Below are 26,079 nucleotides of genomic sequence, written 5' to 3'. Positions count from 1 at the left end.
CCAACTCCTTTAAACACTTTAGGTATATGATAAATAATTCACCAGACCAGGAAAACCAATATTGTTTCCAAGTAGACTTATTTAATAAATGACTCTTTCTCTTAATGGAATTTCAATGGGAAATGTAAGCCGCGTGACCCTCTAAAATGGTTTATTCCATGGCCTTAAACCAATCCTTGGGCTGATGAGGTAACAACAGGAAGTATGGACTTTCTCTAGCTTTATATAAACAGAGACGTTACAGCTCAAGGCAGTTGGAAGAGGCTGGAGGCAGGAAGAGACGAATGAGGTTGGTTACAGGTGGGGAGGTTGGTTACAGGTGGGAACATCTAAGGGTGCTTGAAACCTGGGATAGATGGAGGTTGCTACCAGGAAGATTTGGGTCTATATTCCCTAGGCATTAGCTCTGAGGCCTTGTGAAAGCAAGGGATCTTCTTATACCCCATTATTAACTTTGATCCATTGTGGTGTGATTTCATTCGTGGTATGTGTGGTTTGTACTTTGAACTAGTATTAAACCAGGATTTTTCAACCGCAGATGATATCTTTGGCCAGATAGGGTTTTGTTTTGTTTTGTTTTGTTTTGTTTTGTTTTGTTTTGTGTAGGGGAGGGGGCTTGGAAGGCTGTCCTGTGCATTGTAGGATATTTAGCGGCATCCTCCTCCACCCTCGGGTTATGACAACCAAAAGTGTCTCCAGACATTGCCTAATATCCCGAAGTTTGAGAAGAGTAGGGACAAAAGTCACCCTTGGTTGAGAACCATAGCCCTGAATGTTAGTTCCTCCATCTGGTAAAGATGTGCATGTCCTTGGCACCCTCTTATTTTATCCTCAATGTAAGAGGTAGGTTTTATGGTCCTCCATAAAGAAGGATTATGGTCTCCCAAGAGCTGATTGACTTGCCTAACAGCTGATTAAACCTAAACCATGGGATTAAAACACTGCTGAAGGAGGCTTCCTCAATCATCTGAAATAGTACAACAAAAGTCGACTCTTAGGGATTTTAGGCAAATGTATTAGCTTTACATTTTTTCTGGCATGTGGTTCTCTTGATTTCTAAACTTGCTGTACTGTTGCTTAAAAGCACATAGCTGGTTTTTTGCTATCCGTGAGTATAATCAAACCTTGAATTAAAGACCTCAACCGACTAGCCCAGCCAGAATAAGAGCCCCTTTCTCTAGGGGCTCTCACTGGTGTGCTGAGGCACCCCAGTCTTCCATCCCTTCCTCAGGTTGACCCCTGACCTCTCACTAGAAGGAAAATGTGGGTTGCATTCTTTCTGTAACTGTTCTTGGGATAAAATGGGTATCTAGAGTATCAGGGTGGTTCTTGCCTTTGGACTGGACGGTAGGTTGAAAACCTCCTAAAAGCTCTTCTTAAAATCTTGTTTCTTTGAAAATTTTGAAAAGCATTGGATTTTAAATCAGTTTTCTGGGATGAGATTAAGTATGTAACCCCTAGAGACTGAGACAAGATTAATGGATTACCAGGGGCTGAGGGTGGGGTGGGCGGGGAAGGGGCAGTGCCTGCTCATGGGGACAAGGTTTCTTTTGGGATGGGATGAGTAAGTTCTGGAGCTGGACAGTGGGAAATGGTTGCACAGCATTGCAAATGTAGTAGTGCCACAAAGTTGTGCACTTTAAAAGAGTTAAGTGGTGAATTTTATGTGTATTTTACCACTGTAACAAATTATCTCTTAATCCTGTTAGGATCCTTTAAAGTCCTCCTTTTCCTGGAACAAAGCTGTATCCTGGGCTCAACAAGGAAATGTGTTGGGGAACAATCTTAGATTAATATTTCCAATGTTGCTACACCACATGAAATTCTCCGGTTGTAAATATTTTTCTGTTAATTCTGCAGAGTTTTTAACTAAGGCAGTTTTGCCTTGTATCTTGTCCTGATGGGAAGTTTTATAAAGACCAAGATCATTAAATTTGAATTTAGGAGCTTCACACTTAGTTTATAGTAAAGAATTATGTTGTCCCAACTTACAGATGAGAAAACTGAGCCCACTTCTGTGCATTTAGTGCTCAGAATCAAGGGGACCATTCAGACATTTAAACCACCTTTTAGGGATGCCTGGATGGCTTAGCAGTTGGGTGTGATCCTGGAGACCTGGAATCGGGTCCCACATTGGGCTCCCTGCATGGAGCCTGCTTCTCCCTCTGCCTCTCTCTGTGTCTCTCATGAAGAAATAAAATTTAAAAATAAAAAAATAAACCACCTTTTAATATAAAGGTGAACATTGGAAAAATAATAGGGTTACTTTCCACAATATTAAATACAGGACAGGTTGGGGATGGTGTCTAGTATTTGGGTGAGGAGTTTGGAAGGGAGAGGGTGGTAAGAAGTTAAACTAAGCTGGTTCATTCTTTCCCCCCCCCCCCCCAGATTTCTGAAAAAACAGGGTCTGTTGCTAAGGAAAACCAGAGTAAATCCGTTTAGGTAGGTCTTAGTTAGGCACCAGCTTCTGGAGAGTTTGCAGAGTCAAACTGGAAAATTCTGCAGTAAATATGTCTACAGACCAGGCATTTTCAGAGGGTCAGGGTCATGAGAAATCCCCAGGCAACCCTAGGTCAGAGCAAGACTGCAACTCTGAGATGTGGCATGTGAGCTTCAGAGCGTTCACCAGCTCGGAGAAGTCAGACCCCGTGGAGGAACTGAGGAGGCTCTGTGAGCTCTGCTACCTGTGGCTGAGGCCAGATATCCACACCAAGGAGCAGATTCTGGACACGCTAGTGATGGAGCAGTTTATGATCTCCATGCCACAGGAGCTTCAGGCCCTAGTCAAGGAAAGTGGTGTGCGGAGCTGCAAAGACCTGCAGGACCTGCTGAGAAGCAATCAGACCCCCAAGAAATGGGTGAGCAGGCCCTTCCTGATGGGAACAGAGCTGGTATGGGGGCTGCACAGTGCCCTTGGACGGGAAAGTTCATGAGGGGGTTGTTCTGGGTCAGTGGTTTTCATGTGGGAGATGGTTTGCCCTGCAGGAGACGCTTGGCAATGTCTAGAGACATTTCTGGCTGTCACAATGGGGAGGAGAGGGGAGGTTCTTGACATCTGGGAGGTTTCACAAGTCTAGGCACTTTACCATCATTCATCTTGCCCTACCTTTTGTGGGGACAGTTGTGTAAGGGACAGTCCAGAGATTCCAGGAGAAAGGAGCCTAAAACCACTCCATAACATTACATTTATAATTCTTGATATCACCAGAGACCCTCTTAAAAGTGGTCCTATTTGAGTAAAGTAGCTACAGGTTACAGAGAGGTATGATGAACATGTTGCCATGGTAATGAGAGTCCTGGGATGATGCTGAGGAAAGGAATAGGATTGTAGGCTTTCAACTCAATCCGGGTCTCAAATCAACTGGTGATACTGGAATGGACCATCCCTTGCTTGGACGCCTTCCTGGGCATCATAATGTTTAGTAACATCCTCGATGTCAATGGTAACCTTCCTGAGTTGTGAAAGTCAATAACAAAACAAAAGGAAATCTCTGGTTGCCAAATGTCCCTCCAATAGGGTCCAAATAGCTTGCAGGTAAGAATAACCAAGTAAGACCTTACGTGGGGGCATTTTCTTCCATCATGGCAGCTGGAGTGTGGCTGTGTGCTTTGTAGAAAAAGCAAAGGTCTGAAGGATCTAGGAAGGGATGGGACCTGGTTAGCACTGGTCATGGAGATTTAGGAGATGGGTAAGATAAAGAAGTAATTTTGTAAGGGGACAGGAGGGAACTAGTTCCAAAGTCAATCCTCCTTTCCCTGAGCACTCTTGGTAAGGTGATGAAATTCTCTGGGGTTAAGTGGAGAATGGGAGTTATAAGCTTCAACAACACTGCGGAAAAATAGCTACAGGAACTATAAAATGTTATTCTGGAATGATAAAGGAATTCTTAAGATCAGCTGAGTGAGATGTAAGTCAAACATCTGAATTCTCACATGAGCAGGGTTTTGGATTTTTCACCACACCATACCTCACATGCCTAGGTCAGGGGTGGTTAGGATGACAGTTTGAGGGCTGAGTATTAGTTGGGGTGGTGGGAAAAATGGGGAGGTATTGAGGCTGATTAGATAATGTGGGTAGGCCAATAGATGTCCAACACAAAGGGGTGGGGAAAGTACGTCTTCACCGCCTAGGGTGCATTTGACAATGTTTGGAGACATTATTGGTTGTCACAACTTGGGAGGTTGCCATTTTACACAAGTAATTCCAACAAAATCTAAGTGTTTAGTAGGTTCATACAGGGAATGTCAGAGCTTCATTCTGGTTTCAGTGAGGCTGATCTTGTTTAATTTTTTAAGATCTTGGGATCCCTGGGTGGCGCAGCGGTTTGGTGCCTGCCTTTGGCCCAGGGCGCGATCCTGGAGACCCGGGATCGAATCCCACGTCGGGCTCCCGGTGCATGGAGCCTGCTTCTCCCTCTGCCTGTGTCTCTGCCTCTCTCTCTCTCACTGTGTGCCTATCATAAATAAATAAAAATTTAAAAAAAATTTTTTTAAGATCTTGTTTATTTTAGAGAAGAGAGGGAGCATGTGCAAGTGAGTGAGTGGGGGAGGGGCAGAGGAGAGAATCTCAAGCAGACTCCTCACTAAGCAAGAGCCCAGTGGATGCCTAAATCCCACAAACCTGAGATCATGACCTGAGCCAAAGTTAAGAGTTGGTCGCTTAACTGATTAAGCCACCCAAGCACCCCTTATCTTGTTTGGTTCTTGCCCTCACAGACCATAGTCACCTTACAAGGACAGGAATTTCTTGTGCAAAATTCAGATGCTCAGATGGCTGAAGCTGAGGCCAGTGACAGTGACACAGACCTTGTGACAGATTTGTCCAAGAAGCCCCAATCCTCTGTAAGTGAGATACATCCAGAGGACAGCCAGAAAGTCAGAGAGCTGCAGACTCTGCCTGGAATCAGTGAACTTTCAAGACAGCAGGTGAGTGATTTTTGATTGTCAGAAAGGAGGTATGGTTGGAGGATGGAATTGACATCTAGTGGGTAGAAACCAGGGAAGCTGATAATCATCCCACAATACACAGGACAGCCCCACAACAAGGAATCCATCATCCAACCAAAATATCAGTAGTAATGGGTAGGGACACCTGGACCTTGAGCCACCTTGCTTGCAGAGTTGGGCAGGGGAAGCTGGATAACTTGAGGAGGTACACTTAGATAATTAAGTATAAACACTGCCATGTGTGGATGTTATTTAAAGGTGAGGTGGGTACTGACTGACAGGGAGTCACGAGTGGCCCAAGGGAAGTCTGGGCACATATGCAGCACAGCATTATTGAGAAAATTAATGTCCTAGATTTAGGAGATGGGTAAGATAAAGAAGAGACAAGAGCTTTCCACATCCCAAATTAGACACGTTGGTAACTACACTTGGCTGTCTGTCCATTATCAGGGACAGAACGTTCTCCTGCCCGAGACCATTCCTGGAAAAGGTGTACTGGAGGGTCTGAGACCCAAGGAGAACTTGGAGAAGAATCTGGAAGATCTGGAAGAGACAATACTGAAATCCCAAGAGCCTCAGCTTCTGAAGGGTCATGGTGAGCATGGGAACTGGGGATTCAGAGGAGCTAGTGACTCTTTGTATGCTGGGTCAGGGGAGGGGGTTGGGAATCAAGCATTGACATCTCTTAGGGGGAGGGGGCTCTGAAAGACCAAGCCTTCTCCATCACTGACTTTCCACAGTGTCCTATATACGATCCTATCCCAGGTTTGTTGGATGATGGGAAGTTCTCAGCCCACAGCAGTGTTTGGTTCAGTGGTATCATTGAAAATACTCTTAAAAAAAAAAAGAAAAGAAAAGAAAATACTCTTCATTAAGTGTTGTGTGTTAACCCTTCCTTCAACAGATTCCATGAGGGCAGAGGATGAGAAGAATCTCCAGGAAGGAATCTGTGTTACAAATATGGATGCTGACATACCTTCCACCCACATTTCAGAGAGAGTAATTTCTACTCAGAGTAGGAAAAGAAGAGATTCTCAGAAAAGTCCAAGAAATCCCAAAAGAAGAAAACAGAAGAAAACCTCCGTTCCCCAAAATGTGTCTCAAGAAGGGACCACATATTTGGACAAAGGAGAATCCTCGGGACAACCAGCATCAAACTCAGTTCATCCTGTGGTGGAAAAAGCCACAGAATCAACGCCAACTGCATGCAGCATATGTAAGAAAAGATTTCGTTATAAATCTCAGTTTTACATTCACTGGAGGACACACACAGGAGAGAGGCCTTTTAAATGTGATATCTGTTCTGGGGGTTTCATGCAGCCTTCAGACCTCCGAGTCCACCAGCGAATCCACACAGGTGAGAAGCCATACTCTTGTGACCTCTGCCTCAAGACGTTCACTCATGACTCCACCCTGCGGAGTCACAGGAGAGTCCACACTAAGGAGAGGCCTTACCCATGTGAAGACTGTGGGAAAGCTTTTAGCCACAAAGGAAACCTCAACGTTCACCGACGTACCCACTCCGGAATAAAACCCTATATGTGCCAGGAGTGCAACTGTGCCTTTCGTCAGCTGGGAACTTTTAAACGCCACCAAAAAACACATGCAAAAGTGAATTCCTGATTGATGATTCCGCTATCAGGTCCAAGTCCCTTCTGCCCCAAGAAGGAAGTTAATAATGGTGATTCATCAGACTTTGTAAAAATGACATGTGGACATCTTGAGCACTTATAGGGTTTCTGGAACACAATAAATGATCCCATAAATGTTACTGAGGATCTTGGAATGATAATATCTTCCCTAGTGACTTTCATTTTCGGTTTAATTATGTTCCATTGTGTCCTTAGGCTTTTTGGTTTATGTTGCTATTCTTCTAATGAAGACAAGCCTTATTTTTCAATATCTCCTTATAAAACTGTGGCTGCTGATTGTCTTCCTATAATCCATTATTTCCTTGTAAAATAGGATCCAGGGGCACCTAGGTGGCTCAGTCTGTTAGGCATCTGCCTTCAGGCCAGTCATAATCTTGGGGTCCTGGAACTGAGTCCTGCATCAGGCTCCCTGATTAGTGGGGAATCTGCTTCTCCCTCTCCCTCTGCCCCTCCCCCTGCTTGTACTCGCTCTCTTTCAAATAAATTATTTTTTTAAAAGTTCCCAAGTGATACGCATGCTTCCACTCTTGGGAAATTTTGAAAAACAAGTTTAGCTCACCATTGGTTCCAGGAACCTTCAAAGCTCTAAGTCTGTCACTCCCCACAGGGGACAGTCTATTTACAAAAGTCCTGTTTTTTGTTTGTTCCATTTTTGGTTTTGGTTTTAAAGATTTGTGATGGTGGTTTCCTCAAGGTGAAGAGGCTGAGAAAAAAAAAAGAGGCTGAGAGATGTGTTCTCAGGAGAGCATCTACATAGATGTGTGTTATTGTCAATATTCTATTTCTTGGAGATGATAGGGGTTCCTGAATACTTTTTTTTTTTTTTACAAAAGTAAAATAAGTATATAATTAAAGAGAAACCGGGGCACCTGGGTGGCTCATCCCAGTAAACACTATTATAACAGCATTATATCCCAGATTATTAATCTGGAGAACCCATTCCTACTGGGGATGGGTCTGTTGAGCTGTCCCTAGTGTGAAAGTCAAAACTGCTGGGTGAGGACCAATGAGACATTTAGAATCTAAGCAGAGGTATGGCCAGATTTGCTGAAAATAATGTAGAAGCCAGTGGGAGGTGTTTGCTACAACTTTGTGGAAAAGAATTATGGGGTGTTTGGCTGTCTTGGTAGGTGGAACATGAGGCTCTTGATCTCAGGATCATGACCTCAAGCCCCATGCTGGACATAGAAATTACTTAAAAATAAAATCTTAAAAAAAGAGGAATTCGAATCATGAAGTTGATGTGCATGTCTGTGCATGTGCTTTTCTCTTTATTCAACAACAAATACATTTTGTGTACACTGCATGGGCTGGATTTAGTGTTAACTGCTGGAGATACAATGATGAGCTAAATTCACATATTTCCTATCATTTAGTTACTTTGGTTATCTTCAACATGGCCTACATAGATTTTCAGATCTACCCATATGTTAAAATTCCTGATGAGCCATTTCTTCAAATTGCTAAAATACCAACTTTATCTTCATTTTAAACTATCATGGGAAGATGTTATCTCAGAATTTGGAAAATGCTAATTATCTCAGAATAACACCTGACAGTTTTTAACCCGTGACTACCAGATCTCTAAAAAGTGTCTGACAAGGATGCCTGGGTGGCTCAGCAATTAAACGTCTGCCTTCAGCTCAGGGCCTGATCCCAGGGTTGGAGACTGAGTCCTCCATCGGGCTCCCTGTGAGGAGCCTGCTTCTCTACCTCTCTGTGTGTCTCTCAGGAATAAATAGATAAAATCTTCCAAAAAAAGTGTCTGATGGTCATTTAGTTTCCCATTCTATTGTACATATATGATGTAACATCCATATCTTAAAAAAATTAAGGGGACGCCTGGGTGGCTCAGTGGTTGAGCATCTGCCTTTGGCTCAGGGCATGATCCCCAGGGTCCTGGGATCGAGTTCCACATTGGGCTCCCTGCGAGGAACCTGCTTCTCCCTCTGCCTGTGTCTCTGCCTTTCTGTGTGTCTCTTATGAATAAATAATAAAATCTTTTTTTTAAAATTAAGGCTTCATATCTAAGATTAATTCAGTTACTTGAAGGATGTGTCAGAATCAATCGGATATAAATTATCAGTCACCAATCCTTCGCCCTGCTTCCAAGTAAGAAAAAATTAAATGTTCACAAAGATACCAGGTACTACTTAAAAAAATCCTTTACTCTTAAGACCATAATCATCAAACCTCATGTCAACAAGAAAGGTAGCAATATGTTTTAAAAAGCAATTTTTAAAATTTTAATTCCAGGGGCACGTGGGTAGCTCAGTGGTTGAGCATCTGTCTGCCTTTGACTCAGGTCGTGATTCTGGAGTCCTGGGATTGAGTCCCACATCGGGCTCCCCTCAGGGATCCTGCTTCTCCCTCTGCCTATGTCTCTGCTTCTTTCTGTGTCTCTCATGAATAAATAAAGTATTTGGGAAAAAAATGTCCGAAGAACATAGCTCCCTCAGAAAAGTTGCAATATCTCGGGTAGGAATGGCAGCATGGTGCTTTCATGTCCATAGGATCATAGGAGAACTCATGAGAGAATCCTGGGCACCAAATTAGTCCCAGAACTAACAGGAATATTCCAGAAAGATTTCTCAGTGGCAATCTATGTCCACCAGTGGACGCAATAAGGTTGCCTCCACCCAATGGTGCATTGGCAAGACACAAACTGGGTGGAGGTTTATGACACTGAGTAAGGCAAAATTTTTAAATGTTGGAAGGTTAGCAAAGTGAGATGGTGTGATGAGAGATTATCTCCTGTCACTGACATTAAAGAAAACAAGATTTCTTCCTCAAGGGGGTCCCAGGTCTGAGAAGAGGATCCCGATTTTTATTCACTCCTTTTTTTTTTTAAGTTTTTATTTTATTTTTATTTATTTATGATAGTCACACAGAGAGAGAGAGAGGCAGAGACACACACAGGCAGAGGGAGAAGCAGGCCCCATGCACCGGCAGCCGACGTGGGATTTGATCCCAGGTCTCCAGGACCGCGCCCTGGGCCAACGGCAGGCGCTAAACCGCTGCGCCACCCAGGGATCCTCTGTTCACTCCTTATAACAGGCAGCAGCACCAACAGCCACCAAGAGGATGGCTCCGTTGTGACATATTTGTATGGCATGAACAGAACATAAGGCAGCATCCCTTTGCTGGTCCCGGTTTTCCATAGAGCAAAGTGACTTAAGTCCAAGCTGGTAGCACCTTTACCAAACACGTCTTGGTTATTGTTATTTTGAACGTTTTAAATCGATTTTAGGGTCAATTTGTATATTAATTATGGCAATGCCCAGGAGATGGCAGCAAAGACCGTCTAACAGGTGCTCATTCATTTCTCTACAATATTTAAAATAACCAGGGCTTCAACAAAGAAATGTTTTTCTGATTACCAACAAATGAATATCTCTTTAAAAAAATTTTTTTTCAAAAAAAAATAATTTTTTCTGCTGTTAGTGTGGAGCTAAATATGACCCCTCATCTGGTAGTTCACATAATCCTGAGCTTTTTTCCCTTACTAGAATTGTATACTAGATTTCATCCTGATGATGGAGGGAGGGAGATGGGCTAAATGGGGGATGGGCATTGAGGATGGGCACTTGTGATGAGCCCTGGGTATTAAACATAAGTGATAAATCACTAAATTCTACTTCTAAAACCAATATTACACTATGAGCTATCTAGAATTTAAATAAAAATTTTGGGGGAAAATTTCATCATGAAATATTTTGTTATACAAGTTGTTTTTATTAACCCCAACGTATTACAGTGATAAAATTGTGATTACTAATAATGATCTTCTAATTAGATTATAACTTGTTTTACTTATTTATGCGATTTTATCAGACTGAAATTATCGTTATTCTCCATATTTTTAATTGCAACACATTCTAGGATAAACTGCTAAGCTATTTTCTCATCTCTCCTAATGTCAGAAAAAAAAAATTGTAAGACTTTATTTATTTCACAGAATGAGAGAGAGAGCAAACGCAGAGGGAAAGGTAGGCAGAGGGAGAGAGGGAAGCCAGCATTCCGCTGAGCAGGGAGTCCAATGTGGGGCTCCATCCCAGGACCCCAGGATCATGAACCCAGCGGAAGGCAGATGCTCAACAGAGTGAGCCACCAGGCACCACTCAGAAAGAATTTCTTAAAGGTTCAGAGACAACAGATGATAAAGAGGAAAAATGAAAAAAAAATATTTATCTTGATCATATTCAAGTGTTCAATAAAATAGGTGGAAAAAAAATGGGTGGAATGCTATAGAGGAAAAGATTCTGAGCTTACTAATTTTGGCCAAAGATAGCAGGGATACAACACTGAGAGGCAGGAATGTTCCCAGACCATCTTCTACCTCCATGTTAATTATTCCACACACACACACACAAACAAAACCAAACAAAAAAACTAACAGAAAAATGAAATTTTGGTTCAAACGAATGTATATTTTTTTCAAAAAATTTTATTGTAGTAAAACACAACATAAAATTGACCATCTTAACCACGTTTCAGGGTCCAGTTCAGTAGCATTCTAAGTACACTCACATTGTTATGCAACCATCCTCCAGAATTATTCTCATCTTGCAAACCAGAAATTCTGTATCCGTTAGACAACAGCTTTACAGTTTGGCTCACATCACTGAGCAGAACATCCTCAGCGTTCATCTGTGTTGGGCCATGAGGCTGAAAAATATTACATTGTATAGATAACCCACATTTTTTTTTTAATTCCTTTGTCCACAGATGGTCACGTGGGTTGTTTCTACTTTCCCGCCGCTAGGAATAACACTTGTTATAAATATGGTGGTACTGACAGCCCAGCTTAGAGGTTTAGGGCGGCCTTCAGCCCAGGGCATGATCCTGGAGTCCCGGGATCGAGTCCCACGTCCGGCTCCCTGCATGGAGCCTGCTTCTCCCTCTGCCTGTGTCTCTGCCTCTCATTCTCTCTGTGTGTCTCTATGAATAAATAAATAAAATCTTTAAATAAATAAATAAATAAATAAATAAATAAATAAATAAATAAATAAATAAAATCTTAAAGATAAAATACAAATGAAAAATCCATTATAAAAAAATAAAATAAAAATAAATATGGGGCCCTTTCACGAAGATGGCGCCGAAGGCGAAGAAGGAAGCCCCTGCTCCTCCCAAAGCCGAAGCCAAAGCAAATGGGCTTTGAAAGCTAAGAAAGCGGTGCTGAAAGGCGTGCACAGTCACAAAAAAAAAAAAGAAGATCCGCACGTCACCTACATTCCGACGACCCAAGACCCTGCTTCTCCGAAGGCAGCCCAAATATCCTTGAAAGAGCGCCCCCAGGAGAAACAAGCTTGATCACTATGCCATCATCAAGTTCCCCTTAACTACTGAGTCAGCCATGAAGAAAATAGAAGACAACAACACACTTGTGTTCATTGTGGATGTCAAGGTCAATAAGCACCAGATCAAACAGGCTGTGAAGCTCTATGACATTGATGTGGCCAAGGTCAACACCTTGATCAGGCCTGATGGAGAGAAGAAAGCATATGTTCGACTGGCTCCTGACTATGATGCTTTGGATGTTGCCAACAAAATTGGGATCATCTAAACTGAGTCCAGCCGGCTATAAATCTAAGTATAAATTTTTTCACCATAAAAATAAATAAATAAATAAATAAATAAATAGGTACAAATATCTGTTTGAGTCCCTGCTTTCAATTCTTTTTTTTTTTTTTTTTAAGATTTTATTTATTTATTCATGAGAGACAGAGAGAGAGAGAGAGGCAGAGACAGGGGCAGAGGGAGAAACAGGCTCCATGCTGGGAGCCTGACATGGGACTCGATCTGGTGTCTCCAGGATCATGCCCTGGGCTAAAGGCAGCACTAAACCACTGAGCCACCCGGGCTGCCCCCGGCTTTCAATTCTTTAAGGTACATACCTGAAGCAAAATTACTGGATTGTATGTAATCTTTTCCATATCGTTCAATGTTATGTTCCTTGCGCACTGACAGGGCACCAGGGTTCTAAATTTAACCTTTTGGTCAATACCTGTTATTTTCTGTTTTGTTTGGGTTCTTAAAATTTTTTTCTAGTGATGGTGTGAGGTGGTATCTTGCTGTGGTGATGGATTACACTTCCCTAATGATTCGTGACACTGAACATCTTTTCATGTGCTTACTAGCTATTTTTATCTTCTTTGGAGAAAAGTCTGTTGAGGTCCTTTGTCCAGGGTATTCTTTTTTTTAAGATTTAAAAAAAATTATTTATTCATGAGAATAAATACAGAGACATAGGCAGAGGAAGAAGGAGAAGCAGAGGGAACAGATGCGGGACTGGATCCCAGGACACCAAGATCACGACCCAAGCCAAAGGCAGACTCTCAGCCACTGAGCCACCCAGGTGCCCTTCCTTGCCCAGTTTGTAATTTGGTTATCAGGTCTTTTGTCATTTAGTGTTGAAATTTTTATATATTCTGGATATCAAGCCCCTTATCAAATATATGATTTGCAAATATTTTGTCCCATCCCATAGCTTGCCTTTTCATGCTGTTAATGGTGTCTTTTTGATACAAAAAAAAAAAGAAAAAAAAGGTGACTTTTAAAAAATATATTTGGGGGGCCAGGTGCCTGGGTGGCTCCATTGGTTAAGCATCTGACTCTTGATTTCAGCTCAGGTCATGACCTCAGGGTTGTGGGATCCAGCCCCACATAAGGCTCCTTGCTCAGCGAGAAGTATGCTTGTCCCTCTCCCCCTACCCCTCCTCTGCTTGTGCTCTCATTCTCTCTCAAATAAATCACCAAAATCTATTTATTTATTTATTTATTTATTTATTTATTTATTTATTTATTGCAGGGGACTGGGTGGCTAAGTTGGTGAAGCATCGAACTCTTGATTTGGGCTAGGTAATGATCTTGAGGTTGTGAGATCAGCTGCACGCAGAGCATGCATAAGATTCTCTCTCCCTCTTCCTCCCCCCAACCTCTAATATCTACGTGTGTGTGTATGTGTGTGTATGTGTGTGTGTATTTACAATTTTATTTAGGTATAATTGAGTTATGAAAACAGGGCTACGGTGGGGAGGGAATAGCAGGGGTAATGGGCAGGGAGATTTGAGCTTCTTCTGCGTTTTTAAAGCTGCTGCCTTTGGAAACAGCAAAGATATTTTTCTTTTGTTTAAAAGCTTTTGATGACTATTTAACTAGTGAAAAAAATACACAAACATGTACGTAAATGTGAGTGTGATCAAGATCACCTCAGGAAACTGGGGTGGGAAACAGGGAAGGGAAGCTGACCAGAGGGAGAGATCACTGTGACCTCTGGCCTCAGAGAATCAGAAACTCCAGCCAGCAGCCCGGTCAGCAGCAAACACAAACGGAGCAAAACAAAAACAGCCTCAGCATTCACAGGTGCGAACTGCCTAACTGCAGCCCGAGGTAATTCTCTTTGCTATTTCAAAGTTTTAATCCCGCGATGAGTTCAAATTTATTTATTCCCAACGCTCTCTTGCCTGTGGCCCAAGAGGTTTTCCCTTTGGCATCTCAACACTGCTCTCCTATCCCTAAAAAGATTTTAAAAAAAGAAGAAGAAGCTGTTTTCCTGCCAGCCTCTGGATGCGTTGAATGAGCCATCGTAATTACACAGCTGCCCCAAAGGTGAAGAACTCAGCTTCCTCTACTTTCAGGGTCCCCATGAGGGTTGTTAAGGCGATTTTAATGAGTCCCAGGGCGTGAGGCTCACTTTCTGCCAGTTGTGGTGCTAAATTGGCATCAGAAAGTACATTCTGAAGGTCTGGAAAACATTGTCAATTGCTAGCCTCCAGGGTGGCCTGTTTTCTTTCAAATGCTTATTTAAAAAACAATGATCATTGTTAGCTTCTGATTATGAAAATAATAAATATATGTTTATTGAAATATTTGAAAAAGGAGTAATGAAGAATAAGCCACCCATAATCCCACCATGTAGAAGCAAACTTTTTTTTTTTTTTTTTAAGATTTTATTTATTTATTCATGATAGAGAGAGAGAAACAGAGACAAAGGCAGAGGGAGAAGCAGGCTCCATGCTGGGAGCCCGACACGGGACTCGATCCCAGGACTCCAGGATTGTGCCCTGGGCCAAAGGCAGGCACTAAACCGCTGAGCCACCCAGGGATCCCCTAGACAAGCGGTTTTAATATTTAGAGTGTCCTCCCGATATTTTTTTCCTATGTGTTTGTGTGTATGTATAACGGGCGTGTTTATAGATACATACATACATCATACATAAATATATGTGTGCACATGTCTGCATGGAGATATATAGATATAAATGCACGATGCAAATATGAGCAGGTGTCCCGATGGCTCATCTGTAGCAGATGGTAGAGGAAAGCAAACTGGCTGCTTTGGGGTTCCTCCCAAAGGAGACACAAGATGAGCAATGGGTATGGGGGGAAGTTAAGTGCTCATTGTTAGGGGTCAGTAGGTCTGCGGGGTGTCCAGGGAGAGGCTTGGGGTCTGAAGGATACCTATGTGTAGGGCATGCACACCAGACTCGGCCCTCATCTCTGGAGGCATTAATGGGCCCAAATAACCAAGAATGTGGTGGGATCGCCTGGTACTGGGGTCAGGGACCAGAGCAGAATAAAGGGAGGAGAAGCGGGGACCAGGGAAACTGAGGTGGTGGCCCAAGTCATGACAGATGACCTGCATGGAGACCGCGGCAGAGTTCTGAGGGATATTGAGACCTGACAACTCCTGGAAGCAAGTGACTCCCTGGGGGCATTGGAGATGAACCCAAGGGCTGATCTCCATGTTCCCAGAAGTTGTGAGGAGGACAGGGAACACTTGTTTCTGGGACATGGGCTGCAGTCCCTTCTGTACCGACAGCTCACTGCTATGCACAAACTAGACGCCCACTGTCCTCACCTGATGGGCAAGCGGGCTGCCTTTGCCTTCTGCCCCTGTCCCTCCCTTACTGACAGCCTGATCTTCCTGGACACAGGCCCCGGAGACCCTGCAAGCCTCTGGCAGGCTTCCAGAGCTTTGCCCCCATCTGCCCCTTGGTGCCTTCCCTAGGGTGTGACAGGTTCCCCGTTGGGCCACCTAACTAGCCTTCAATACATACAAGCACCTGCCTACCATGTTCTAGACCCGTGTGGACACTGGGGAGACTGGTAGAAATCAGAGAGTGCCTACCTGTGAAGACCTCACCGTTGGTTGAATGGAAGTGACAGACAGACCAACACATGTGCTTTGGTTTTCAAAGACGGTCATGGCACTCTCTCCCACCTCGTGTGTTCTAAACTAGCCAGTTCCTGGTGGAGAAGTGGATCTGATTTCCCTCTTCTTGTGTCTGGCAGGGAGGTGATTTGCTTGCATCCAACACAACGTGGCAGCTAGGATAATACATCCTCTTCCTAACTTGAACTGAAGGGCTGAGCTGACCTCAGGACAACAGAACAAATGTGAGGAGGTCCCAACCAGCCCATTCCACATGGACATGCCCTAAGATGGCATGGAGAGAGAGGTGGTGGCCAGCCCCAGCTGTTCCAGCCACTGTGTGAAAGACCATGAGCCAGAACCATGAGGGGGGTCCTCCCCATACTCCTGATCCTCAGAAACCACAACAGATACTCAACTATTGTTGTTTTGAGTCACTGAGTTTTGGGGGTGACATGTTACTTGGTAATAGGTAACTGGAGCAACATCAGATCTCCCCACCCCGTACTTTTTTAAAGATTTTATTATTTATTTATTTATTTATTTATTTATTTATTTATTTATTTATTCATGAGCGACACAAAGAGAGAGGCAGAGACACAAGCAGAAGTGGGCTCCCTGCAGGGAGCCCAATGCGGGACTCAATCCCAGGACTCTGGGATCACAACCTGAGCCAAAGGCAGATGCTCAACCACTGAGCCACCCATGTGCCCCTCCACCCTGCACTTCTGTCTCTGCCCTCTCCCTCCTGCTTCGTTCTCAGATAGTTCCCCTGGGGTCTTCATCCTCACAGTTCAGCTAACATTCTCTTTCAGATCTGGTGTCTGGTTATCACAGGCCTCTCCTCCATCCATCTTCAGATTTACCCTCTGCACTTCCTGTCTGTGAGAAGAACGTGTGAAATTCATGAGGACATATACATTCAAACTTTTAGTGCCTGAAAATTCACATGTTCGGGGCCTAAGAACATTTTTATAAGGATTTTCTTTTTTGGGATTTGGGTGTGTCAAGCAGTTGCTCTGAAACTAGAGTGCAGGTTCGAATCCTACCTCTTCCACCGACTGGTTTGGTGACTTTGGGTCACAAAATATCATAAATAAATATGAATATTAATAAATATTTAAAATGATATCTTAGGGCTTTTTAACATATTTAAGAATCCTGTGTCCTCCTACCTACTGTGGAGGTGCACATGTGTGTTGGTTGTTCAAGGAGAACATTCTGTGAACCACATTCAGTGAAGGTACTCCATTTGATTGAGATCATTGTTCATCTGGAAGAAAGTTTTGTTTTTTTTTTTAAGATTTTATTTATTTATTCACAAGAGACACACAGAGAGAGGAAGAGACACATGCAGAGGGAGAAGCAGGCTCCCTATGGGGAGTCTGATGCAGGACTCAATCCCAGGACCCCGGGATCATGACCTGATCTAAAGGCAGATGCTCAATCACTGAGCCACCCAGGTGCCCCTGGAAGAAAGTTTTTAAATTAAGGCCTCAAAAACTCATGGACTGTTTTAAAATTCAGTCATTTCTGTCAGCAGTGAAGCAAACAAATAAGTAAACAAAAATAAATCTTTAGAACATTTTCTACTAGCCTTTGGCTCTTGATTTAGTTCATTTTTGGTTTGCAGAAGCAAGCAATACCATAAGGAATTTTGCCCCTTCTAATTTGCCGAGGGCAATTTTTTCTAAAATGCATCATTTGGACATAGCGTCCTGCAGAAGAGACACCAGAGGCTAATGAAAAAGTGTGGGTTTCCAGGTCTTGCCTGTGCTTTAAATTCTTTCCACTCTTTTCTGCCTCTGAGGCTTTGCACAAGCTGTATCCAAGAGAGTCCTGCCCCCGATCATCACCCATTCAGACCTAAACCCGAGGCACCACATTGGTGAGGTCTTCTAGGACAATCCCAGGCTAAAGCATTATCCCAACACCCTCACTCTCTGCCACATGACCCTATTTTATTTACCTTCTTGCAACAATGACAGCAGCTGAAGTCTTCCTACATTAGAATATAAACTCTTCAGAGCTAAACATGGTGCATTCTCAACACTGGACTACTTGGTACAAACAGGATACCTTACTTACATGGTTCTGTCTTCAGGTTCACAACAACTCACAGGACAGATAGTCTGACAAGACTGAGAGGCAGCTTAGGGTCATGGTTTAGAGCAGGGCCATCCAAAATGGTAGTCACTAACATATGAAGTTATTTAAATTAAACGAGTTAAAATGAAAGCAAAGTAAAAGCACATTTTTCTTCTTGCATTGGCCGTCATTTCAGGTGTTAGAGTGTGCAATACATATTCAAATGCTCTGTTTCAAAACCCAGTCCTGCCAATTACCAGTATGTGATTTTGTGTTGAACTTTCACTTTCTGGGTCTTAGTTTACTCATCTTAAAACGGGGCTCATATGGTTTCTATTTTGTAGGGTTGTAGGAGTTACTAGATGCCAAGGCATTTAGAAGGGCATTGTGTTTATAGCCAGTGCTCTATAAAGTATTAGCTATTCTTGTCATGTCTCCATTTCTACTTCTCCAAAAATCAAGGACCAAAAAGGAGAAATAATTTTTCCAACTTCACAGAGCCAGGAGGTGGAGGAGATGACGTTTGATTCCATAGTCTGGCTCATTCCCATTTCATGTTGTAAGTCCCTTCTGGGCAAATCTCTTAAACTCATTGTCCTCTCACATGTTCAGTGGGGTAAAAGAGACTCCACTAGACCCTCCATCCGGGTCAGCTGTGCAAAAACTGAGCAGAGAACCAGCCAGAGCCCAGGAAGTGGACTGTCATTCCAGGGCCTAATCTTTGGCTTGCGATTCTTTGGAGGTTGGGAGAAGGAAGCCAGACCGCCCTGGTGAGATAACCGTGAATGTGGCCAAGCAGGTCACACCAGCTCAGGCTGCGACCACCTGTGTGGGTGCTGCTCCGTGGGAGTGATGGCCTCTGTGCTGGGGACACGATGTTCATCTCTCCCACTGTGATCAAGCCCTGGGATGGCTCCAGGAACTACATGGAAGGATTGGACTGGTTTTTCATTAATTTCTCTGCAGAGAGCTGGGAGGGGCGGGTGGTCCCGGGGCTGGTTTAATTTTTAAATTGGGTTAGTTTTAATATGAGCTGTTACTGTGCTTGTACTTCTTCTTATAATACAGGAGTATATTTGATTGTTATTTTGAGAAGCCTTTAATGTATTTTTCCATGTTTAAAATGTTTTTTAGTTGGGATAAAATTTACCTAACAAAAAGTCAATTATTCTTTTTAAGATATAATTTATTTATTAGAGAGAGAGAGAACATGAGTGGAGGGAGAGGCAGAAGGAGAAGCAGACTCCCCACTGAGCAAGGAGCCTGACATGGGACTCTATCCCAGGACCCTGAGATCTTGAGCCAAACTGTAAAGTCAATTATTTTAAGTATACAATACAGTGACATTTAGCACATTCACAATGTGCTAAAATTTCATCATCCCAAAGGAGATCCCATTATCATTAAGAACTTATGCCCCACCCCTGGTGATGACCACCATATTTTCTGTCCCTGGATTTACCCATTCCAGATGTTTATATGAATGGAGTCATAGAATGTGTGGTCTCCTATGCTGGCTGCTTTCACTGAGCATGATGTTTTCAAGGTGTATTCATGTTGTATATGTGTTGGTACTCCATTACCTTCATAGTTAAATAACATCCCAGGATTTGGACAGACCATATTTGCTTATCCATTCATCCATTAGTGGACATTTGGGTTGGTTCTACTCTTTGGTGATGGCAAACAATCCTGCTCTGAATATTTGTATGTGCTATGGACCAAGTGTACCCTCCCCAAATTCATGCATTGAAATCCTAATCCTCAGTGGAATGGCATTAGGAGGTTAGGACTTTGGGAGATGATTAGGTCATGAGGGCAGAGCCCTCATGTATGGAATCGGTGCATTCATAAGAAGAGACAGGAAGGCTCTGCTCCCTGCCAGGTGAGGACATAATAAGGCAGCCATCTGCAAGCAAAAAAGGGGCCCTCCCCAAATTGCTGTCACCTCCATCTCTGACACATAGTTTCTTCTATTATTATTTTTTTAAGATTTTATTTATTTATTCATGAGAGACACACAGAGAGAGGTAGAGACACAGGCAGAGAGAGCCCAAAATGCAGGACTAGATCCTAGGAACCCAGGATCATGACCTGAGCCAAAGGCAGATGCTCAACCACTGAGCCATCCAGGCTTCCCAAGTTTCCCCTATTATTAATATCTTACATTAATTTGGCACATTTGTTACAATTGATGATTGAATAGCAATACTTTACGATTAACTAAACTCTATGGTTACGTTAAGGTTCAGTCCTTGTACAGTTCCATGGATTTTGACAAATGTGTCATGTATCCACCACTACAGTATATTACTGAATAGTTTCACTGCCTTAAAACCCCCTCTGTCCCATCTATTTATAATATGCTTTATTTTTATGATGAAAAAAATTTAAAGCTTTGCTTATAACACCTTATGGTTAATGAATATTTGAAGTCTTGGAGAAATGTTCAGTATACATTGTGCATAAAGAATAAAGCACTTTAGGGATCCCTGGGTGGCGCAGCGGTTTGGCGCCTGCCTTTGGCCCAGGGCGCGATCCTGGAGACCCGGGATCAAATCCCACGTCGGGCTCCCGGTGCATGGAGCCTGCTTCTCCCTCTGCCTATGTCTCTGCCTCTCTCTCTCTCTGTGTGTGACTATCATAAATAAATAAAAAATTAAAAAAAAAAAAAAGAATAAAGCACTTTAAATTCTGTACCCATGAAATGATCACTTAAGATATGCATGTATCGGGCAAATGGGTGGCTCAGTTGGGTGTCAGACTCTTGGTTTCAGCCCAAGTTATGATCTTGGGGTCGTGAGATCCAGCCCCCATTGGGCTCTGTGTCCAGCACAGGGTCTGCTTGGGATTCTCTCTCTCTTTGCCTCTCCTTCTGCCCCTCCCCTGGTTCACATGCTCTCTCTAAAATAAATAAATTCTTTTAAAAAATGCATGCATGAGATATCACATATCATGTATTAAGTGTATGTATAATCATATGTACATATATTTATTCTTGATATACATATATATAGAGTATCTGCACTGTTCCATGTGCTTTATAGATATATATACCCAACTGATCTTTTCAACAACTGATGAGGTTGAAAATACCATTATCCCCATTTTACAGATGAAGAAGCTGAGGCACGAGGTGGTTGAGTAACTTTTTCAGGGCACAGAACCAGTCAGTGTTAGGGACACATAAATGCACAAGAAAGTGAAAATATTTATCTCCAAGCAGAAATATGACAGGTGTTTTTATTTGCTTTGTTGTTTTCAGAACTTACAATTTGCCCAGGATGCAGTAGACAAACTGGTAGAATCCAATTGTGAATATTTTAGGTTTTGTGGGTCAGATGATCGCTATCACAGCTACTCAGCTCTCCTGTTGGAGCAGAAAGCTCCTGCAGCACTACAAAAACCAATGGGCTGCGTTCCAATAAAATGTTCTTTGTAGACGCTAGAATTCCACTTGCCATGAAATATTCTTTTGTCTTCCCTCCACCAACTGTTTAAAACTATAAGAAAACACTCTTAGCTCATGGGCCCTACAATAACAGGAGATGGGCAGGATTTGGCCTACTGGTCATAGGATAGCAAGTATCATGCTCAGCATTTTATCTATGATGTTTCTTTAAGATAAATAAGCAATGTCGGTGGCAGGAAGAGTGGCTCCTGCATCAGCAGCTCAGCGGCAGGGGCACAGGGCTGGGTGCCTGCCAACCTCCAGGCCAACTAGAGGGCATGCGTGGGCAGTTAGGTTGGCTCTGGGAGTCTGGGAGGACAGCGGGTGACCAGAGTCCTGTTTCTCTTGGAGGGAGAACGTCCATCTCAGATCCTGCCCCGCTATGCGCAGATGCGAGCTGTTTCTGAGGATGCCTCTGCTAATTCTGCTTTTCCTGGGACTGGCGGAAGCCTGTATTCCCCGTGAAGGTGATGTCGGCCCCCACTCTCCATCCCCCCTTCCTTTCTGCTTACAACAGGCAGGACCCCATGGCTGGCTCCAGATAGCCTCCCAAAGCCCAAAGCCCGAGCATACTCCTCCTGCTTGTGTCAGGTGTAGACATGCTCGGCTCTCTCTTCCCAGGTGGAGATGGGGAATGGGTGAGTCCTGTAGCCCTACAGCTTTATCACAGCCCCTGCCTTGAAGACTGACTTCAGTCTGAGCCCTGGCTTTGTCACGGGCTCTTTGTGACTTTGGCAGGGAGACACTGTTTTTTTTTTTTTTTTTTTTTTTTTTGAGACACTGTTTGAATAAGCCTGACTGTCCTCATTGGACCAATGGGCATCATAAGAATCTTCAGTCCCTCGGATTTCTATGTATCACCGATGTGGCTATGTTTGCTTAGTGCCTGGGAATTTACTTTATTATGGTCACAGACTTCTTTTTTTAAATATTTTATTTATTTATTCATGATAGACACACAGAGAGAGGCAGAGGCACAGGCAGAGGGAGAAGAAGGCTCCATGCAAGGGGCCCGATGTGGGACTTGATCCTGGGTCTCCAACATCATACCTGGGCCAAAGGCAGATGCTCAACCGCTGAGCCACCCAGGAATCCCCTGGTCACAGACTTCTAGCACTACCCCAGATCTTTATGATGTAAGGACACAACATATTGGAAAGAATCCTTGAGTTTCATCACAAAGCTGAATTCCTCTTGCCTCATTTGCTCCACAAATATTCATTGAGTTCCTGGTCTGTTTCCTATGCTCGATGCTGGAAATGCAGTGGATGAAAAAGATAAACATACTCTCATCTTCACAGAATTCTCATGTTACACAAATAAGCACATTCCAGTGTGGCCATTGAGAGAAGGCCTCTCTGGATAAGTGACATTTGAAGGGAGATGGGTAGGAGCTAGCCAGCCAGAGTTAGGGAGATGGTTCAGGTGGGGGGAATGATACATGCAAAGGCCCTGGGGCAGAAAGACACTGGGTCCTTTCATAGATCTGAGAGAAGCCTGTGTGTCTGGAGCATGGTAAGTGGGGACTGTTACAAGTACAGAAACCAACACACAGGAGCTCTTGGGGGTCAGATTAGGATGTGGATATTCAAAGTACCAAAGGAAACTGTCAGAAAGGGAATGTCATATTTAGGTGTGTGTGTGTGCGTGTGTGCGTGTGTGTGTGTGCGTGTGTGTGGTTAAATGATCAATCTTGCTCCTAATGAAGACTAGACTGGGCGGGAACCAGGGTTAGGGCTAAAGAGAGAAGTGAAGAAAGACTCCTATAGTTTTATTTTATTTTTTCATTTCATTTCATTTAATATTTTTGTAGCTGGATGATTGAGGCTGCTCTTAACCAAGATGGGAGATTTCTGTAGAGCAACTAATTGATTTTTTAAACTTTATTTTGAAATAATTTTAGACGTAAAGAAAAGTCACAGGGACACCTGGGTGGCTCAGTGGTTGAGCATCTGCCTTCGACTCGGCGTGATCCCAGAGTCCTGGGATCGAGTCCCACGTCAGGCTCCCTGCATGGAGTCTGCTTCTCCCTCTGCCTGTGTCTCTGCCTGTCTCTCTGTCTCTCATGAATAAATAAAATCTTAAAAAAAAAAAAAACAAAGAAAAGAAAAGTCACAAACTAGAGTTCCCAAATACCCTTCTGCCAACTTCCCTTAATGTTACCATCTTACCCAACCATAGCACAGAGATCAAAGCCAGGACCTTAACACCATTACAAAACTACTACCTAAATTACAGGCCCTATTCCTTTTTTTCCCCCAATATTTTATTTATTCATTCATGAGTGACACAAAGAGAGAGACAGAGACATAGACAGAGGGAGAAGCAGGCTCCCTGTGGGGAGCCTGATGTGGGACTTGATCCCAGGACCCCAGGATCATGACCACTGAGCTACTCAGGTACCCCCAGGCCCTATTCCAATTTCACTGGTTTCCCCACAAATGTCCCTTTTCTATTTGAGGATCCAATCCAGGATCCCACATTGTCCTAAGTCATCACATCTCCGCACTCTTGCCATTAGTCCTTAGAACTCATGGCTGAGTTAGTCAATCTTTCATGACATTGACCCTTTTGAAGAAGAGCCCTGATCAGATATTCTGAAGGATATCTCTCGATCAAAGCTTGTCTGAAGATGTCTCACGATTATGCTGAGGTTATGTATTTTGGGTAGGAACTCCACAGAAGTGGTGCTATGCCCTTCTCTGCACATGTTGTCAGGGATATTGATGTGTTTCATTATTCAAGATGTTAACTTTGATCATTTGGTTAAGGTGGTGTCTGCCAGGATTCTCCACAGTCCAGTAACTATTTCCTCTTTGTAATTAATGAATGTCCTGGGGGAGATAGTTGGAGATTATGCAAATGTCCTATTTCTCCTCAAACATTTGCCCTCCAATTACAGCATCCACCACCAGTGGATCTTGCCTGCAAATATGATCACTGTCATATTTCCTCCATGGTGGTTTTCTATTTCCCTTATTCCTTTTACACATATTAATTGGAATTCTACAAGGAAGAGCTGACCTGTGTGCTCTACTTATTTATTCAAGTACTTATTTATGTCAATATGAAGGCATGGATATTTATTTTATTAACAAGAAATAACAGATTACTTTTTGATGGTGGATGGGTGATGACCACGAATTCTCTTTGGGACATGCTATGTTTGAAGAGCCTGTAAGAAGTTCAGGACATCCACAGGTTGCACATTCCATGCTAGCAGGGCTTGAGATGTCTTGTTAGCTCTGTACCAGCATCTGTCTTCCCAACCAGTCTTGCAAATGCCTACAGAGCAGAGGCTCTGATTCATCTGCATCCCCAGCACCAAGCATAAGACAGTGGCCAGAGTCTGTGCCAAATGAATGTTGGTTGGGTGAATGAAGGATGGACAATGGGTGGACCTGAGTAGATGTACTGACACACACAGTGGGTGGGTTATCTGTCTCCTTGATCATCACAGTGATCTAACGCTGAATTCTCTCCTTACTTCCTGCTCCTGTTGGAACTTGGATGGCTAACACTTTTGCTTCCAGTCGCCATTGAAGAAAAAAGTAAGAACTGTGTAAACCCCCAAGTTTGTATTCCCATAGATAGCTCGTCTCAGATTCCTTCTGATGTCAATACCCCTCAGGGAATGCTGGGAAAAAGTGGGACTGGGGTCTGGCACACAGGTTTTGTCTTGGGGGAAGGGAATAACTGTAAGTAGTGAAGACATAAATGCTCCAAGAAGGAATAAAAAGAAATGAACTGAGATGGAAAATGTTAGCATTAATCCTACTCTCTCCCTTGCTTTTATTTTCCATGTTCATTCACTGATTCCTGGTTCTGTTGCCCTGCCAGTCAAATGTAAGTAAGTCCTATCTCCTTCCCCCTACCTATCCCTACCTAACTAGGGAGCCCTTCAACCCAGAGAAGGGATGTGAGGAAGAGGCAAGAATGCTGACTACCATGTTCAACAAGGGTACATTCTAAGAGATGGTCTCAGTGCCAACTCAGGCTTCAAACCCAGAATCTGCAGATCCCAGGGGGCAAATAGATGGACTTTAGGGAGGTCAACAAGCTTTTGCAATCTTGTGGAAAACTAAGTGTGCAAGAGCGAGAAAAAGGACTGAGAACTGGTGTGGTTTTTTGGGAATATGGACTTTATAACTGGTGATCAGATTTTCAGTAGAACCCCTGAACTTCTGCTCTACAAAGTATAATTGAATTGGATTGGATTGGATGTCTTCATTTGGTGGATTTTAGATGAGAAAAATACAGTGCAGAGTGGATAGGCTTCCCTCTTTTCCAAGTATCAACCTTCCTGGTCTCCAGTTGAGGAGTGGAGATGACAGTTGGTTGTTATGGAGACAGACCCTCCTTCTGGAAACCTCCAAAAACCCAGGTGGAAGGGGAGAACTGGTATCCCTGGGGTTTTTTGACTTTGGAATAAATGTATCTTCAAAGGGGTCCAGGGCTCTTAGAATGGGTAAAAGCTTCTCATTATCATTCCCTATCCTATCTCGGGACCTATGGGATACAATGAGGTATGAAGGATGACTTGATTGATTTCATATTCTTTCTGAACCCTTATTGGGAAAATGATCCCCACTGGCCGCCATTGGTCCTCTCCTTCCTGGGACTTGCACGTCAACAGTGCTGAAAGGTAAGACTTTTGTTCCACCTATCTCCCTTTGGTTTGATTATCCAGGTCCAACAAGGATAATTTCTGCTGACCTTCATTTTTTTTTTTTTTTTTTAACCCTAACCCTAACCCTGCCCGTACTCTGCTGACCTTC

At 43.2% G+C, this 26,079-nt stretch overlaps 1 protein-coding gene across 1 annotated transcript; it reads left to right on the top strand.

The window, feature by feature from the left end:
* The first annotated feature begins 2,438 nt into the window (after positions 1 to 2,438).
* ZSCAN5B (zinc finger and SCAN domain containing 5B) lies at positions 2,439 to 6,762 on the top strand. Its single transcript, XM_025421826.3, has 4 exons — positions 2,439 to 2,861; positions 4,720 to 4,929; positions 5,401 to 5,545; positions 5,855 to 6,762. The coding sequence occupies exons 1-4, from the start codon at positions 2,514 to 2,516 to the stop codon at positions 6,571 to 6,573; spliced, it is 1,422 nt and encodes a 473-aa protein (XP_025277611.1). The 5' UTR covers positions 2,439 to 2,513; the 3' UTR covers positions 6,574 to 6,762.
* Positions 6,763 to 26,079: the final 19,317 nt, after the last annotated feature.

The sequence above is a fragment of the Canis lupus genome, chromosome 1, assembly GCF_003254725.2.
Source record: "Canis lupus dingo isolate Sandy chromosome 1, ASM325472v2, whole genome shotgun sequence".
NCBI lineage: Eukaryota > Metazoa > Chordata > Mammalia > Carnivora > Canidae > Canis > Canis lupus.
The sequence above is the reverse complement of the archived record's forward strand: the minus strand, read 5'-3'. Positions and strand labels throughout refer to the sequence as shown.

What these genes read in the sequence shown, in the direction of transcription:
- ZSCAN5B (XM_025421826.3), top strand. Translation starts at nt 2,514, where the DNA reads ATGTCTACAGACCAGGCATTTTCAGAGGGTCAGGGTCATGAGAAATCC. An exon ending in ATCAGACCCCCAAGAAATGG is followed by an intron (nt 2,862 to 4,719) that starts GTGAGCAGGCCC and finishes TTGCCCTCACAG; the next exon opens with ACCATAGTCACCTTACAAGG. An exon ending in TCAGCTTCTGAAGGGTCATG is followed by an intron (nt 5,546 to 5,854) that starts GTGAGCATGGGA and finishes TTCCTTCAACAG; the next exon opens with ATTCCATGAGGGCAGAGGAT.